This window comes from Gopherus flavomarginatus, chromosome 16 (genome assembly GCF_025201925.1).
Source record: "Gopherus flavomarginatus isolate rGopFla2 chromosome 16, rGopFla2.mat.asm, whole genome shotgun sequence".
NCBI lineage: Eukaryota > Metazoa > Chordata > Testudines > Testudinidae > Gopherus > Gopherus flavomarginatus.
The window spans coordinates 3879193-3897119 of record NC_066632.1 but is presented as its reverse complement, the minus strand read 5'-3'; the positions used below and the strand labels follow the sequence as shown (position 1 = coordinate 3897119).

At 63.2% G+C, this 17927-nt stretch overlaps 1 protein-coding gene across 1 annotated transcript; it reads left to right on the top strand.

Annotated features, from left to right (window-relative positions):
• Positions 1-1030: 1030 nt before the first annotated feature.
• Positions 1031-17927, top strand: LOC127035133 (TLC domain-containing protein 4-like). Its single transcript, XM_050924616.1, has 7 exons — positions 1031-1139; positions 6663-6833; positions 7216-7305; positions 8093-8151; positions 10886-10980; positions 14746-14819; positions 15225-17927. The coding sequence occupies exons 2-7, from the start codon at positions 6679-6681 to the stop codon at positions 15529-15531; spliced, it is 780 nt and encodes a 259-aa protein (XP_050780573.1). The 5' UTR covers positions 1031-1139; positions 6663-6678; the 3' UTR covers positions 15532-17927.

The window sequence follows — 17927 nt, the reverse complement described above, 5'->3', positions numbered from 1 at the left end:
CGAGGGTCACTTGGATCCTTCCTCACTCCTGCCCCAAGCTGTGGCATGGCCACTGTTAAACACCTGCCGGGCCCCACCCCAGAGGTGGCTGCACCTCAGCACCAGGTGAGAGTCCTGATATAAACAGCTGCTGTGTTCCACCCCTGGGTGAGTGTACCTGAGCGCTGGATGAGGGATCTCTGGATGAACCACCCCTGGATCCCACCCCAGAAGTAGGTGGATTTCAATAGGGGATTACCTGATCCCTGCCTTTATGTTATATATCCCTTTGTGACACCCTGAAAGGTGTGTCTATAAACACGGGGCTATGGCGACAGACGAAAGCAGCAGCTTCCCTCTTTCGGGCATTGCATATGCATTGCCCCAGGAGATGTGTGTATCCTCCCTATTATTCAAAGGGAGAAACTGAGGCACGGGAAGGTGACACGATTTGTTCATGGTCACACAAGGAGGCAGTATGAGAAGTGAGACTAGAAACCCAGGAGCTCTGGCCCTAACCACTAGACCTCCCCCCCCCCCCCCCCCCCCCCCCCCCGCCTCTCGGAGCCAAGAATAGACCCAGGAGTTTGACTCCCAGCCGCCTCCTGCATTAACCCCGGAGCAGCTGTGAATTCAGGAGACAGAACCCAGGCGTCCTGCCTCCTAGCCCCCCTCCCCTCCTGCCACGGGGATAAAACCCAGGCGTCCTGCCTCCCAGCCCCCCTCCTCTCCTGCCACGGGGATAAAACCCAGGCGTCCTGGCTCCCAGCCCCCCTCCCCTTCTGCCACGGGGGTAGAACCCAGGCGTCCTGGCTCCCGCCCCGCCCCCCAGACAGGGACCGCACCCAGGCCTCCTGCTTCTTTCAGAGCCACCCCCACGGCGGCGCTGGCTCGTCCCCCACCTCGGGACCTGCCACCTGGCCGGCTCCCACCGCGGGTGGGTGGGGGAAGGCGGCGGGGGGCGTGTCTGCCTCACGAGGGGGCGTGTCCTGCGCAGGGATTGGTGGAGGCGGGGGCGCTGGCCGGCCCCCCTGTCAGAGCCAGGAGCGGGGCGTGGGGATGGGATGTGGCAGCTCCGCGGAACCTCCGCCTGGGTGGCCGCGGGAGCCCCTGGGCTCCGAGCAGCCGGCGCCCCACGCCCGGGGGCAGGAGCTCCCCAGGTGGGTGGGTCGTGCGAGACACGCGGGGCAGGGCGAGCGGGGGGGGGGGGAGCCAGATCCTTGGGGCGCTGTGTCCTGGGGGGCGACTGGGGGGAGCCGGATCCATGGGGCGCTGTGTCCTGGGGGGCGAGTGGGGGGAGCCGGATCCATGGGGCGCTGTCCTGGGGGGCGAGTGGGGGGAGCCGGATCCATGGGGCGCTGTGTCCTGGGGGGTGAGTGGGGAGAACCGGATCCATGGGGCGCTGTGTCCTAGGGGAGAGTCGGGGGAGCCGGATCCATGGGGCGCTGTCCTGGGGGGCGAGTGGGGGGAGCCGGATCCATGGGGGGCTGTGCCCTAGGGGGCGAGTGGGGGGAGCCGGATCCATGGGGCGCTGTGTCCTGGGGGGCGAGTGGGGGGAGCCGGATCCATGGGGCGCTGTGTCCTGGGGGGCGAGTGGGGGGAGCCGGATCCATGGGGCGCTGTGTCCTGGGGGGCGAGTGGGGGGAGCCGGATCCATGGGGCGCTGTCCTGGGGGCGAGTGGGGGGAGCCGGATCCATGGGGCGCTGTGTCCTGGGGGGTGAGTGGGGAGAACCGGATCCATGGGGCGCTGTGTCCTAGGGGAGAGTCGGGGGAGCCGGATCCATGGGGCGCTGTCCTGGGGGGCGAGTGGGGGGAGCCGGATCCATGGGGGGCTGTGCCCTAGGGGGCGAGTGGGGGGAGCCGGATCCATGGGGGGCTGTGTCCTGGGGGCGAGTGGGGGGAGCCGGATCCATGGGGCGCTGTGTCCTGGGGGGCGAGTGGGGGGAGCCGGATCCATGGGGCGCTGTGTCCTGGGGGTGAGTGGGGAGAGCCGGATCCATGGGGCGCTGTGTCCTGGGGGAGAGTCGGGGGAGCCGGATCCATGGGGCGCTGTCCTGGGGGGCGAGTGGGGGGAGCCGGATCCATGGGGGGCTGTGCCCTGGGGGGCGAGTGGGGGGAGCCGGATCCATGGGGGGCTGTGTCCTGGGGGCGAGTGGGGGGAGCCGGATCCATGGGGCGCTGTGTCCTGGGGGGGGGCGAATGGGGGGAGCCGGATCCATGGGTCGCTGTGTCCTGGGGGGCGAGTGGGGGGAGCCGGATCCATGGGGCGCTGTGTCCTGGGGGGAGTGGGGGGAGCCAGATCCATGGGGGGCTGTGCCCTGGGGGGCGAGTGGGGGGAGCCGGATCCATGGGGGGCTGTGTGCTGGGGGGCGAGTGAGGGGAGCCAGATCCATGGGGGCTGTGCCCTGGGGGGCGAGTGGGGGGAGCTGGATCCATGGGGCGCTGTGTCCGGAGGGGCGAGTTGGGGGAGCTGGATCCATGGGGCACTGTGTCCAGGGGGGCAAGTGGTGGGACTGGATCCATGGGGGCTGTGCTCTGGGGGGCGAGTGGGGGGAGCTGGATCGATGGGGGCTGTGTCCTGGGGGTTGAGTGGGGGGAGCTGGATCCATAGGGGGTGAGTGGGGAGAGCTGGATCCATAGGGGGCTGTGCCCTGGGGGACGAGTGAGGGGAGCTGGATCCATGGGGGGCTGTGCCCTGGGAGGGGGAGCTGGGGGGCAACTGTGGATTCAGGGAATAGAACCCCAGGAGTCCTGACTCCCAGTCCCTGCTTCCCCCTTGCCCCCCCCCCCAACCACTAGATCCTGCTCCCTTCCAGGATCTCCCATCTTGCCTCGGGGTAGGAGCTGGGGAGCCAATGGGGTCGGAAGAGGGGGAGCCATGAGGGGCCGGGCTGCTGGCGCCCTTCTGGCAACACCCCCCTTACACCGAAATTGGCACCGTGCATTTGGGGCACTGGGGGGGAGCCCCCCCATGAAATCAGGGTACCTGTCACTCATCCCTGAGCTGACATGCAGCCAGTGCTCCCGTCCTGGGCATGCAGAATGCACCGGGCCGGCCCCACCGCGGAGGGGGCATTACGCCAGGCAGGGTTAGTGGCTGGGGGGAGGGACACGGGGGGAAATTGGCTGCAAGTTTTGCCACTTTGTTACTTGCCCAATTTGGTTAGTGACCTGTCAAAATGAATGATAATAATTAACCCCAGGGAGGGGGCTGGGCCCAGCGCAGCCAGAGGGAGGTGGCGGGAACTGGATTATTTAGCTGCATGTTTCAGTTCCCTGGCACTGGTGTTTTGCAACCTTTAATTACTGAATGGGAGCGTCTCACCCGCCCTGGGAGCTGGGCACTTCCCTGGAGGTTGCCAAGTTCCCTGAAATCCCTCCCACGCACCACCCCACGCTAACCTGTAACCCATGCTCCCCTCCCAGGGCTGGGATAGAACCCAGGAGTCCTGGCTCCTCCCTCCCCTGCTCTAACCACCACTCCCCTCCCGGAGCTGGGATAGAACCCAGGAGTCCTGGCTCCCAGCCCCCACCTCACTCTAACCACTTAGGTGGACCATGGCATTACGCTATTTCCCCCCCCCCCGACCTTAATTCCAGATTTTGACCTAAGCCTCGTGATCAGTCTGTGTGAGGTGCCCGCCCCCTTGCACCAGCACAGCACGTGAACACAGGGAGCTGGCACGGATGCCTGGCACAATGTGGCCGCTCCGTCTTGCGGTGACCCGGCCTGGCTCCAAGCTGCAGCCAGCTTTGTTCTCTGGCCCTGATCCGTTTGCCTTGGCAGCGAAAGCCGGAGGTGGCATCTTGATTGAGCCAGTTCCTGTCACCGCATCCAGACCCTGAGTACCCACTCTCAGGCCTGTCGGTGGGGCAGGGACCTTGTGAGGGTGTCTGCGCCAGCCCCTCCATACTGAAGTGGGACCCGGTAAACCCAGCCTATCCCTGCCCTGCTTTTCGTCCGGCCTGTTCTGAAAACCCTCCGGCCATGGGGATCCCATGGTTAGCCTCAGCCCCCTGCCACAGCCACAGCCATCGGCTTCCAACACCACTGGGGCTGCGAATGCGACTGTTCCTCATGGACCAGGGCACAGGCAGTCATGCCTAGGGGTTGGAACCACAGGTCAGTGGCAGAGTTGGGACTGGAGCTGACACAATCGCAGCTGCAGGGAGTGCTACCGCTGGGCTTAGGAGCATGGCCCAGGTGCCCATGGTGCCAGGCGCTGTACGTTATTTATTAGGTGTATTCCGGTAGTGCCGAGGCACCCCAGCCATGACCCAGGACCCCATGGTGCCAGGTGCTGTACGTTATTTATTGGGTGTATTACAGTAGCGCCAAGGCGCCCCAGCCATGACCCAGGACCCCATGGTGCTAGGCGCTGTACGTTATTTATTAGGTGTATTGCGGTAGCGCCGAGGCACCCCAGCCATGGCCCAGGATCCCGTTGTGCCAGGCGCTGCACACAGACCAAAGACACCAGCCCTGCCCCAAACACCTTCCAGGCCTGCCAACGCTGTTGCACACGCTGTGCTTCACTGCTTGGCAGTGAGTTGAAGCGCATGGCAGCGTTGGCGGGATCGGGGGCAAAGCATCAGACAAGAGGTGGGGGCAGCCGGGGGAGGCAGGGAACAATGAGACGATGCTGATGGGCATGGCGGGCAGCAGGCTCGGCTCTAAGCCGTCGTACCTACACGGTGCCTGACACCGTGGTATCTGGTCTGGAGGAGGAGGGCCGGCTCCAGCCCCTTTTGGAACCTTGCCCACCCAGACTCCTTTTCCTCCCCACACACAGGGAACCAGTATTCAGTCCGTGGGCCCCATGGCACTGCCTGCCCTCCCCCCCACCACACGCCCGCTGCCAGGCTCCCGGGATCACTCCCACCTGGGTCTCTGCTCAGGGCCAGCCAGATCCCGCTCGACTCTGGGTGGGCTCAGCTTCATCTGGGAATGCTGGGCCCTGCCCCATGGAGCTGGGGGCTCCTGGCCCCACTGGAATGGTTCCCCATGCCCAGAGCAAAAGGACAGGAGAGCAGGAGCCTCTGTTTCCTATTGTCTGCCATTGCACCACTGCTCTACTGCTGCCCCTCACTGCTGACCCGCAGCCCCTGCTACTGCCCCTCACCTCCTGCAAGCCCAGCCTTGGGCTCCCCGCTCAGCTCTGCCAGTGCCCAGAGGCAGATTATGGTTTTGTGGGGCCCTGGGCCAGAGCAAGTGGGGGACCCTCCCCACCCATTCTGCATGCAGTCCATTCCCCCGCCTGCCTGGCACTCTAGCTGGGAGGGAGAGGGGGGTATGGGGACTCACATTTCTGGGGCCCCCGGGCACAGACCCCATTGGCTAATCTGCCACTGCCAGCACCCCTCAGTCCCAGTCTGCAAACCCTCCCCTCCTGCTCCTTCCGGCCGGCTGGGCAGTGGTGTAGATCCGGGGTTCGATCCACCAGGGTCAGTTTGCAGTTTCACAGCCTGTTCAGTTTGTGATCATAGAGATCTCCCGGCTGGCTGGGGGAGGGCACCTGCCCCGAATCCCCCACCCCACAGGGTCACCTGCAACAAACCGCCCTACCCCCTGGCCAGGTCACCTGCCCCGAAATTCCCACCCCACTGGGTCATCTGCTCCGAACTGCCCCCCCAAGGTCACCTGCCCCAAACCCCTCCCCCACCAGGTCACCTGCCCTGAATCCCCTCCCCCCACCCCAAAGCCTTGCCCCTGAAATCCATTCAGGGTTCCAGCAGGACACGTCTGGAGCAAATATTGATTGAAGTGCAGAGGTTCGTTTGCAGGAGGCTTATTAAGCAAATCCTTAATTACAGTCAGCAGGGCTCCTCTGGGCAAGGATCGCCCAGCGCCTGCCAGATCCAGGGGTTGGTTTAGAGCTCCAGCCTCTGGGAGGATCGCACCTCTCGCTCACAAACCGAAATGATCCTACTCCCCTCCCAGGGCTGGGGCTAGAACCCAGAAGTCCTGGCTCCCAGCCCCCTCCTCTAACCACTAGACCCCACTCGGGCATAGAACCCAGGAATCCTGGCTCCCAGCCCCCTCCTCTAACCACTAGACCCCACTCCCCTCCCAGATGTAGGGATAGAACCCAGGAGTCCTGGCTCCTGCCCCCTTATCATTCAATAATGCTCCCTCTCTCTTCAACATCAGGCCTCTCTCCCCATGGGTTCTCTCCCCAGCTCCAGGGGGCCAGATCCCCATCTCACCTCCAGAGAGCGGGGTACATCCTGGGGGCTGCTGGTGCTCCCCCTCCCCCGCTGGCCTTGGGCTGCTGGGCGACAGCCATTGAGAGCCCCAGCAAAATCCCCTGACTCAGAGTGGGGGCAGCACCACACGGCACCAAGAGCCTGCAGTGGGGGAAGGGCACAGGGCTGAGCATTGCTGTGATGTTTCCAGTGCAGGGGGGCGGGGGACCTACAGAGAATTAAACTCCTAAGTACTCTCCCCTCTGTGATGCAGACTTATTGCCGCTCCACAGAAATCTGGCAGGGTGTGTGTGTACCATTGCCCTTTGCTGCATGGAATGAGAGCAGCTCTGCTGTGTGTCATATGCCCTATAGTGCTATCAACCAGTGGTGATTCTCCTTGCACTCAGATGTGGGGGCTGGTGCTTCATGACCAGAAGGCTCCAGAACCCATCTCGGTGGGGCCCCATGCTCACACCCCACGCTCCTTTCACAGGTGCCACTGAGCGGCCATGGAGGAGTCCACGCGACTGGGTTACTGCATCGTGGCAGGCAGCTTCGTGGCCTTCCAGTTCTTCTTCTCCGCTGTCAGCCCCCAGCTCTCGCTGGCGCTCAGTCGCCACTACAGCAGTCTGACTGCTGTCAAAAAGTGCGAGTGGAACTCCAGGTACCGCAGTCCTCTGGGCTTGAGGGGAAAAGGACAGAACCCAGGAGTCCTGGCTCCCAGCCCCACAACATCTAACCACTAGACACCACTCCCCTCCCAGAGCCAGGGATAGAACCCAGGAGTCCTGGCTCCCAGCCCAACAACATCTAACCACTAGGCCCAGTCCCCAGCCGGAGCCGTCTGGATGTTCCTGGTAGGCTTAGCCTGAGAACATCCTGGCACGTGAGGCATCTCATGGGCTGAAAGGAGCCATTGTCTGACACGGGGGCTGGGAGCTCGGAGCAACGTGCTGGGGCTATGTGTGATCCGGGGGGGAACATGGGGGGGCTGAGCTGTGTGTGATCCCCCAGGGGAGGCTGACCCCCCTGCATGTCCCTCTCAGGTGTGTCTCCACTCTGCATGCGCTCATCGTCGGCCTCTTCTGCCTCTACATCCTCTTCTTCGATGAAGCCATTAACGCCAACCCCATCTGGTGAGCTCCCCTGGTGCCCCTCGCTCCTGCCCCACAGCCCCCTGCTCCCTGCCCCACAGCTCCCCCAGTGCCCTTCACTCCTGACCCACACCCCCCTGCTCCCCACCCCACAGCTCCCCCGGTGCCCCTCACTCCTGACCTGCAACCCCCTGCTCCTCACTCCACAGCTCCCCTGATGCCCCTCACTCCTGACCCACAGCCCCCTGCTCCCCGCCCCACAGCTCCCCCGCAGCCCCCTGCTCTCCCAGCCCTGGGCTTCTCCCCCTATACGCACAGTTCTGTAGCTGGCTGCAGTTGGGGGTAGGGGGCAGATTTGCCCTGGTCCCTTTCCCAAGCCCCATCTCTCACAGCTGGTTGGAAGGTGCCAGCCCTGGGCCGGGGGGTGGGGCTGAGTGGGGGGTCCCGTGGGCCTGAGGTCACATGGTGACAGAGGTGATAAAAGGCTGTTTTGTGTCTGGGAAGAATGGCCCCCTTGTCCCCGGCTGCCAGGAGCCAGAGCTGACTGTGCAGCTGGCATTGGCTGGGCAGAGGGGGCTGCACGGTGCGGCTGGGCACAGCCACTTGCATTGGGGAGCGGAGCCCGGGGGCTGGCACGGTGCCCAGGCAGGGGGGTTGCATGCAAGGAGGATCTGGGGCCCAGGCACTGAGGAGAGTGAGCATCTGAAGGGGGGGAGCGGGCCCCACGATCACCCCCCTGCCTGTGTTCATGTTCCACCTCCCCCCCAGTACTAACTCCTCTACCCCGTCCCATGCCAGCCCCTCATCCCCTGACTCCTTGTGCTTCCAGGGGGGACCCTGACCTGGTGAAATTCAACGTGGCCATCTCCTGCGGGTACCTGCTCTACGGTAAACACTGGGGACACCGGCCTGGGGACTGAGACCCCCAGCTCCTGGGCCTCCCTGACCTGGGGGGACCCCAAAACTGGGATTTCAGACACAAAATCATCTAAAAACCTGAAAAAACGGGGAAACGTCTTACAATTTGGGTGGCTTTTTCCTTGTAGGGTGACCAGATGTCCCGATTTTATAGGGACGGTCTCGATTTTGGGGTCTTTTTCTTATATAGGCTCCTATTACCCCCACCCCCATGACATAGGTGGCGGGTTAGATACATTTGCGGTGCTCGGGCTCCAGGAATATTCAGGGCTGGGGGCCCTGCTCCAGCAATATTTGGAGCTGGGTCTCTCCCCCGGCCCTGCCTGGATCGGGCCCCAGCCCCCACGGGCCTCCCCCGCCACGTCCCTGCCTGGAGCAGGTCCCAGCCCCCGCCCCCCACCGCGTCCCTGCCTGACAGATCTCAGCGGGGGTCTCTGCCCTGCCTGCTTGCGCTGCCAGAGATCAGCTCCCTGCAGAACTGCTGTCTGCTGGCGCAGGGTCCTAGTGCCTGGCAGCCGCTATTGGCAAGGCAGGCTGCCCTTACCCTGTCCTAGCCCTGAGCCTCTCCAACGCCCCAAACCCTCATCCCCCCGCACCCTGATCCTCTGCCCCCAGCCCTGAGCCCCCCCTGCAGCATGAACCCCTCATCCCCAGCCAGAGCCCTCATCCCCCCACACCATGATCCTCTGCCCCCAGCCCTGAGCCCCCCCTGCAGCATGAACCCCTCATCCTCAGCCCTAACCCTCATCCCCCCACCCTAATCCTCTGCCCCAGACCTGAGCCACCCTGCAGCATGAACCCCTCATCCCCAGCCAGAGCCCTCATCCCCTCGCACCCTAATCCTCTGCCCCAGCCCTGAGCCACCCCGCATCATGAACCCCTCATCCCCAGCCAGAGCCTTCATCCCCCCCACCCTAATCCTCTGCCTCAGCCCTGAGCCCCCCCACATCATAAACCCCTCATCGTCAGCCTCAACCAGAGCCCTCCTCCCCCCACCACCCTAATCCTCTGTCCCCAGCCCTGAGCCCACCCTGCAGCATGAACCCCTCATCCTTAGCCCTAACCCTCATCCCCCCACCCTAATCCTCTGCCCCAGACCTGAGCCCCTCCCACATCATGAGCCCACATCCCTCACCCCACACCCCAAACCTCTGCCATAGCCATGAGCCCCCTCCTGCATCTTGAACCCCTCATCCCCCAGCCCCAGCCAGAGCCTTCATCCCCCCGCACCCTAATCCTCTGCCCCCAGTCCTGAGCCCCCCCACATCATGAACCCCTCATCCTCAGCCCCAACCCTCATCCCCCTGCACCCTGATCCTCTGCCCCAGCCCTGAGCCCCCCCGCATCATGAACCCCTCATCCTCACAGCCCTCACCCCACATCCCAGCCCTCTGCCCCATCCCTGAGCCCCCCCAGATCATGAACCCCTCATCCTCACAGCCCTCACCCCACACCTCAACCCTCTTCCCTAGCCCTGAGCCCCGTCCTGCATCATGAATCCCTCATCCTCAGCCCTCACCCCTGCACTCCCTATCCCCAAACTCCCTCCCAGGGCATGCACCACCTCCCACTTCCTACACCCCCACTCCCAGCCCAGAGCCTGCACCCAAACTCCGTTCCAAAGCCTGCACCCCTCACCCCCTCCTGCACACCCACCCCCTACCCCAGCCCGGAGCCTGCACCCAGCACCCAAACTCCATCCCAAAGCCGGCACCCCTCGCCCCCTCCTGCACACCCACCCCCTACCCCAGCCCGGAGCCTGCACCCAGCACCCAAACTCCCTCCCAGAGCCTGCACCCCTCACCCCTTCCTACACCCCCACCCCCAGCCCAGAGCCTGCACCCAAACTCCATCCCAAAACCGGCCCCTCACCCCCTCCTGCACACTCACCCCCTACCCCAGCCCGGAGCCTGCACCCAGCACCCAAACTCCCTCCCAGAGCCTGCACCCCTCACCCCTTCCTACACCCCCACCCCCAGCCCAGAGCCTGCGCCCAAACTCCATCCCAAAGCCTGCACCCCTCCTGCACCCTAATCCCCAGCCCAGGACCTGCACCCCATACCTCCCCCCGAAACCCTGCCCAGAGCCTTAGGCTGGTGGGGGCAGAGTTTGGGGGGGGCGGGTTCTGGGCACCACCAACATTTCTACAAAGTTGCCACCCATGCCCCGGTCCCGATTTTTCACACCTGCTGTCTGGTCGCCCTATTTCCTTCTAGAGTGAAAGGCGCTGCCAGCTGCTGGGGCCAGGCTCTGGGGCTCGAGCAGAGAGCTGCGATGGGGCGGCTGGACCCTGAAACCCCACCCAAGGGGGAGCTGTTTGTCCCCCCCCCCCCCAAAGCTGAGGATCCCAGGAATGGATGGGAGCCCCAGGAGAAATCCAGATGCCCAGCCCAGGGGGAGGGTCTCCCAGGCAGTGAATGGTTCCTCGGGCCCCAAAGGGGCGACTTCAGCCAGGGCCGGCGCTGAGGGCGCTCCAGGGGACGCCCACCGGCTACGGGCCCTGCTCCGAGGGACGCGGCGGGAGGTGCCAGGCGTGCGGGAGGGGGGATACGGGGGGAGTGTTTGGGGTGGGGGGGCGGCTGTGCATGTGTTGGTGCATTTCCCCATCGCTCATCCTGACCCAGCCCCCCCCCCCCCGGGCACCCTGCACACTGACCTGCCCCCCCCCCCCATTCAAACCCCTCCCTCTCTGTTCCAATTCCAGATTTGCTGCTTCTCCTGCGCTACTGGAAGACGCTGGGCGACTCCCTGTTCGTTTGCCACCACTTGGTGGCGCTGTACGCCTACGGCTACGTGCTGGTCAGTGCCAGGCCCGGCCCCCAGGGCAGCGGCTGGCTCCATCCAGGCTCCAATTCAGCTTCAACACCCCCCCTTTAAACCCTGCTAGAATCCACCTTCCCACCCACCCCCCCGCCCCGCTTCAAGTCAACCTCAGATTTCAGCCCCCGTTCACTAGCTGGCGTCCCCACCCCCAGGCCTGGCAGGGCGGGAATGCAGCCACAACACAGGAGCTAACGGCACCTGCCTCCGGGAGCCAGGAGGCTGGGCTGGGTTTGGGTGTAAGGGGCTGAGAAAGGAGACTGGCCGCTGCTGAAGACGGGATACCGGGGTAGATGGGCCCGGTCCCTGTTCTGCAGCAGGGAGAGGCTAATCTCAGGGGGGGTTAACACCACGAATGAACCATAGATCTAGTCTGACCTCCTGCGTGGCACAGACCGGAGAATTTCACCCACCTCCTGAATGAAAGATTAGCTCAAGGTAGAGAGCGTGGCCCCTTGAGAGGAGCCCCGCTGAGGCTAAATACACCAATGATGGTGAGGTGCCCTGATGCCATGGTGATGGCAGCCGAACTGTGCACACACTGTGGCTGCAGGGCTGTGCTGGGAGATAACAATTGGGCTTTTCTCACACACCCCTCCAGGTGGCTTCCCTTGGTGGCCAGCGACTCACCAGGAGCTGTTTTCCTCCACAGCCTCAGCTGCTTGTTAGCACCAAAACTCCCCGGCCCAGAAGGAGGCGCCGGCAGCCAAGATCTATGGAATGTCCTGGGCCGAGCACTGCCCGGAAACCGCCCCCCTTCAGGCAGCTCAGACTGGTCACCCATAAACCAGAGGCTGCTTTTGAAAATCTCCATCCAAAAAGCCTTAGGCGGGTGTCAGTGACCTGATATTGTGTATTACAGTAGCACCTAGGTGACCTGGTCATGGGCTGGTAGGCACTGTACATGTATTCAGTGTATTATGGTAGCACCTAGGTGCCCTGGTCATAGGCTGGTAGGCACTGTACATTTATTTGGTGTATTACGGTAGCACCTAGGTGCCCTGGTCAGGGGCTGGTAGGCACTGTACATTTATTCAGTTTATTACAGTAGCACCTAGGTGCCCTGGTCACGTGCTGGTAGGCACTGAACCATTATTCGGTGTATTACGATAGCACCTAGGTGCCCTAGTCACGGGCTGGTAGTCACTGTACATTTATTCAGTGTATTACGGTAGCACCTAGGTGCCCTGGTCAGGGGCTGGTAGTCACTGTACATTTATTTGGTGTATTACGGTAGCACCTAGGTGCCCTGGTCAGGGGCTGGTAGGCACTGTACATTTATTCAGTGTATTACGGTAGGATCTAGTTGCCCTGGTCAGGGGCTGGTAGTCATTGTACATTTATTCGGTGTATTACGGTAGCACCTAGGTGCCCTGGTCATGGGCTGGTAGTCACTGTACATTTATTCGGTGTATTACGGTAGCACCTAGTTGCCCTGGTCATGGGCTGGTAGTCACTGTACATTTATTCGGTGTATTACGGTAGCACCTAGTTGCCCTGGTCAGGGGCTGGTAGTCACTGGACATTTATTCGGTGTATTACGGTAGCACCTAGGTGCCCTGGTCAGGGGCGGGTAGTCATTGTACATTTATTCGGTGTATTACGGTAGCACCTAGGTGCCCTGGTCAGGGGCTGGTAGTCATTGTACATTTATTCGGTGTATTACGGTAGCACCTAGGTGCCCTGGTCAGGGGCTGGTAGGCACTGTACATTTATTCGGTGTATTATGGTAGCACCTAGGTGCCTTGGTCGTGGCAGAGACCCCACTGCGCCGGGCGCTGCACAGACACACAGCGATAATTCCTGAGCTCCCAGCTCCATCCAGCCCCTGCCTTGAGGCGCCTGAGTCCTGGGGAAGAAACCTGCCTCCTACCCTAGGACTGGCCATCCCCCAGGTCCCGACCCGCTGTCCTCCCAGCTCTGACAGGGGACAGCACCAGCGGCCCCAGGGAAGGGGAAAGAACCCTGCACTGGGCAGCGGGCGGGAGGAGATCCTCTCCCCCAGTAAGGGCTCATGCGACACCCCGAAGGGTTAGTGGCCCTTCCCCAGGTCTGTTCAGCCCAGCGCTGCCAGGTCCCAGATCACTGGGGAGGAGCCTCGTGACTTTCTACCAGTATTTGGGGTTCACCTTATGAACCGTGGTTGGGGGGGTTGCAGCTGTAACCGGCTTCCCCTAGCGCTGCAGCTTTATCCGTCCTGCTGAGGGCCAGGAGCTTTTCTTGGCCCCCACGCGGGCCAGGATGCTGCTTTGCCTTTGCTGCGAGAGCTGGATTCTCCCAGGACTCCAGGAGCTGGGGATTGAAACCGACTCTCGCCCGACTCTGGGAGCTAGGGCGTTGGCTCGGTAACAGGGGACGCTGGGGATTAAGCTATGTCCCAGCCTGCAGCGTCTTGAGGAGGGTCGTAGGGACCTATGAAAAGTCAGGGGGGCAAACTAAGGTGTGGGGGAGCAACTGCCTCCCCATAGGAAGTGACACTCCTGCTTGGCAGCCCTGTTAGCATCGACCAGGCCTGTGAACTGGGCTACTCACTTGTGCTGTGTTTTCACCTGGGTCAGTCTCCCCTGTTTGTGGGGCCGTCAACCCCTCAGAACTTAGCCAGCGGGAAGAGTCCGGACCCAGCCTCAGCTGGCATCTCTCTCCCCACTGTGCCCCCTGCGCTGCGCCCCGGCCATGGGAACATCTGAACATTTGTGACTCCTTACCAAGCCACCGGCCCTCCCTGGTGTGACCCTGGTACTGAGCTCCCCAGGGATCAGCTGGGGAGAGCCCAGGGCTGGCCTAGCAGGGATCTGGGGATCGGGACTGAGGGGGCACTGGCAGAGCTGGGGATGTGGGGGATCCCAGGGCTGGTATAGCAGGGGTCTGGGGGTCAAGACTGAGGGGCACCAGCAGGGCTTGGGGGTGAGATCCCAGGGTTGGGATAGCAGGGGTCTGGGATTCGGGACTGAGGGGCACTGGGAGGGCTGGGGAGAGCCCAGGGCTGGGCTAGCAGGGATCTGGGGATCAGGACTGAGGGGCACCGGCAGGGCTTGGGGGTGGGATCCCAGGGTTGGGATAGCAGGGGTCTGGGGTTGGGACTGAGGGGCACTGGCAGGGATGGGAATGGGGGGGATCCCAGGGTTGGGATAGCAGGGGTCTGGGGGTCGGGACTGAGGGACACTGGCAGGCATGAGGATGGGGGGGGATCCCAGAGTTGGGATAGCAGGGGTCTGGGGTCGGGACTGAGGGGCACTGGCAGGGATGGGGATGGGGGGGGGATCCCAGGGTTGGGATAGCAGGGGTCTGGGGTCGGGACTGAGGGGCACTGGCAGGGATGGGGATGGGGGGGATCCCAGGGTTGGGATAGCAGGGGTCTGGGGGTCGGGACTGAGGGACACTGGCAGGCATGAGGATAGGGGGGATCCCAGGGTTGGGATAGCAGAGGGCTGTGGGTCGGGAGTGAGGGTCACCGGCAGGGCTGCAGGGGGTGGGGTGGACTCTGCTCGTGGCTCTAGGTCCTCAGGGAAGTGACTTTGCTTTGGGGTCTGTGAGTTCAGTGACACCCCCCCCACCGCACCTCCCCCTGTGCTCTTTTCCTCCCTTTCTTCCTGCTGGGGCACAGCTCAGCGCCCCCCGTCTCTGGGGAGGTTCCCGAGCAGCCCTGGGGTGGAGGATCCGTCCCCTTCTCTCTGCAGGGGGTGAGGGGATGTCCCGCCCGCAAGCCCCTTGGGGCAGGGGATTAACGGCCTCTCTCTCCCCCAGAGTCGAGGGGTGCTGCCCTATTTCGCCAACTTCCGCCTCCTGTCCGAGCTCTCCACCCCATTTGTCAACCTGCGGTGAGTCGGGGGTGGGGGGGGGGCTGGAGCTGGGGGGCTCTAAGGTGCCTGAGCGTCCCAGTGGGGGATGGATTCAAATTTTCCCGAGGCGCTGGGGAATGGGGATGGTGCCGCTACCCCAGAGGATGCTGGGATGCAAACAGTGTGGGGAGGCGGGCTGAAGGGTAGGGCAGGCGGTGACCCTAGATCAGTGGTGCTGGGAGTTAACACCAATCTGACTTGCATCAGGGCAGCTTCACCCTTGACCCGGGCTGGGCAATTGGCTCAGGCTCTCTGCAAACTCAGGCAGCATCAATTACCCCTCCGGCTTAATGAGAGCGCTGATGTGATCATGTGACGCCAGGAGCTGGAGTGGGCGGGGCCTGCGGCTGTTTAAAGTGATGGCTCTCCTTTGTCGTGTCCCAGGTGGTTCTTTGACACCGTGGGGCAGCCCCGCTCCTCCTGGTTCGTCCTAGCCAATGGCCTGGCCATGACCGTGGTCTTCTTCCTGGTGCGCATCGCTGTCATCCCCAGCTACTACGCCCGCATGCTGGCCTGGTACGGCACGCCCGAGTACGCCCGCCTGGGGCTCGCCGTGCAGGTGGCCTGGATCGTGCCCAGCCTGGCCCTGGAGGTCCTCAACCTGGTCTGGATGTACAAGATTATCCGGGGCTTCTACCGGGCCTTCTGCCGGCCCCGAGAGCATAAGCTGGCCTGCGGCCACGGCGACTAAATGGGAGCTGGACTTCCCCAGGGGGCACGGCCGGGGCGCCCCAAAGCTCCTGGCAGAGATGGACGATCCACTCCACTTCCCATCAGAGCCCAGAGCAACAGGAATACCTGGCTTGGCACGTGCCGCCAGGCACCCGGACTGACCCCCCACTGAGTGCCAGGCACGTGCGGGCACCTAGGAAACTCATGGACATCACAGACTGGCATATGCCCCAGGCACCCAGGAAATCCATGGGGCACCGGGACTGGCACTGAACACGGGACGTCTGGACTGGCCCACGCCCCTGGCTGGGAGCCCGGTGGGGCCCATCTGTGGGGCTGGCAGTGCCCCTCGCAGGGGACTAAGGCTGTCCAACCCCCAGCTAGGGGTGTCTTTGGTGGGGGGCCTGCGTGTCCATGCATAAGGGGCGCAGAGGCTCCAGGCAGGTGTGGGGTCCCACGGGGCAGGGGCAAAGCGGGGAGCTATGGTAGGGCCACGTTGCTGCTTCATGAACAGCTTCCCCAGGCCCCCGCGCCCCCTCCCACTCCTGCAAAAAGTGGGAGGAACCCCACACTACTGGGCTGGAGAGTTGGGGGAGCAGGACCCATCTGCACTGAACCCCCAAGGGCCAAGGGTTCTACATAGCTTTTGAGGACACCCCTGTGCCCCAGGATCCTGCAGTCTGACCCTGGCCCCTCCCTCCCAGATGCTTCCTGGCCCATAGCACCCTCCATCCATAAAGCTCTGACCCCTGCCCGACCAGACGGGGCAGCGTTCTGGGGCTGATCCTGCTGTGGCTGGAGGAGCTGGGAGGGCACACAGGTCCCAGCAGGGGTGTCTCTACCACAGGTCAGCCCCCAGCTAAACCTACCACTGGGGCCCCAGAAAACGGGGTTCTAGTCCCTGCCTCTGTGCCTCAGTTTCCCTGTCTGTCAAAGGGGGACAATGCCCCTTCATCCGTGCCTTCTCTCTTCAGAGTGGGAGCTTTTCAGGGCAAGCCTGTCCCTCACTCTGTATCTGTGCAGTGCCCGGCATGGCCAGGGCCCCCAATCTCAGCCTGGGCAGCTCCCAGCACGGCCGGGGGCCCCCGATCTCGGCCAGGCCCGGACAGCGCCCCTTGATCTCCCTCTAGGCATTTCCATGCACCCAGTGACACTCTGAAGTAGCCTCGTGCGGCAGGTCTCACTCCGGTCGGCGCCGAGATCGGGGGTTTTGGACGATTTCCAGTGGAGAATCTCAAACCACTTCTCGATCCCTTGTTTCATGACTGACATTTCTGCCCTAGTGAGGAATTAACCCTCCCCCCTTGATACTAATTTATTAACCCCAACCCCCCCCCACTGGCTCACCCCGAAACCAGGCTGGACTCTGACCTCTCCGGCCACGTTTGTCTCCAGTGTCTGTCTGTCAGGGGAGGGGCGGGACCCACAGTGGGGGTGTCGGCTGTCCCCAGCTTTGCCACTGGCCGGCTGGGTGACTCTGCATAAGTCACTGCCCATTCTGTGCCTCAGTTTCCCCCTCACCCTTTGTTTAGATTGTGAGCTTGTTGGGGCAGGTACTGTATTTCATTCTGGGTGTGGGCAGCCCCTGGCACAATGAGGGGCCCCCGATCTCTCAGCTGGGGTCTGGGTGGCCCCTGTCACAATGGGAGCATCCCAGTATCTCAGCTGGGGTCTGGATAGCCCCTGGCACAGTGGGAGCACCCCGATAGCTCAGCCAGGATCTGGGCAGCCTCCAGCACAAGGGGGCCCCAATCTTGGTTATGGTCTCTAAGGACAGTAGGACCAGTCAGTAATACACCAAATTGCACCAGCTGACAATCTGGGCGTGAAGTTACACCAGAATCTTCCCCACCTGCGACCCCTCCAGGCCTGGCTGTCGATTGCCCCTGAGTAACAGCGGGCGCCCTGGGCTGCCGGGTGCAGGGCTGGCCTGGAGCATTTACCCTGGCACACATATGTCCCCTTGGGCTGGTCTGCACCAGAGCCCAGCCGTGAACTCAAACCCGCCTCCCTGGGCCCGATGCTGGGGGATTCTCCCGCCAGTTCTCTGGAGGTCGAGGGGGGCGACCGTGCTGCCCAGTGCCAGCTCAAACCTGGCATTTCGTACCCCCCACCCCAAACACCTGCATCCCCGTCGGCCCACACCCTGCAGAGCAGCTCCCAGGCTCCCGCTGCCACACCCCCCCTGGGGGCCCGGCAGGAGAAAGGGGGAGGGGCAGTTGGAGGGACGTGGCACGAATTGTGGGGGCTCAGGTTTGCCATTGCGGCGAGGTCATTCTCCCGACTTGTGGCACTGTTCTCGCAAGGGGCAGGTTCCCCATCTGAGGCCTGTCTCTCATCCTCCCCTCCCCGGCTTGTGATCACTAAACGGGGCAGGGGCCTTGGAAGTGACAATAAACAGGATTTCGTTTATGA

Bases quoted from the DNA above. Each gene is read 5' to 3' on its own strand.
- LOC127035133 (XM_050924616.1), top strand. From the start codon at position 6,679: ATGGAGGAGTCCACGCGACTGGGTTACTGCATCGTGGCAGGCAGCTTC. The intron at 6,834-7,215 runs GTACCGCAGTCC...TGTCCCTCTCAG, and splicing joins AAGTGCGAGTGGAACTCCAG to GTGTGTCTCCACTCTGCATG. The intron at 14,820-15,224 runs GTGAGTCGGGGG...GTCGTGTCCCAG, and splicing joins ACCCCATTTGTCAACCTGCG to GTGGTTCTTTGACACCGTGG.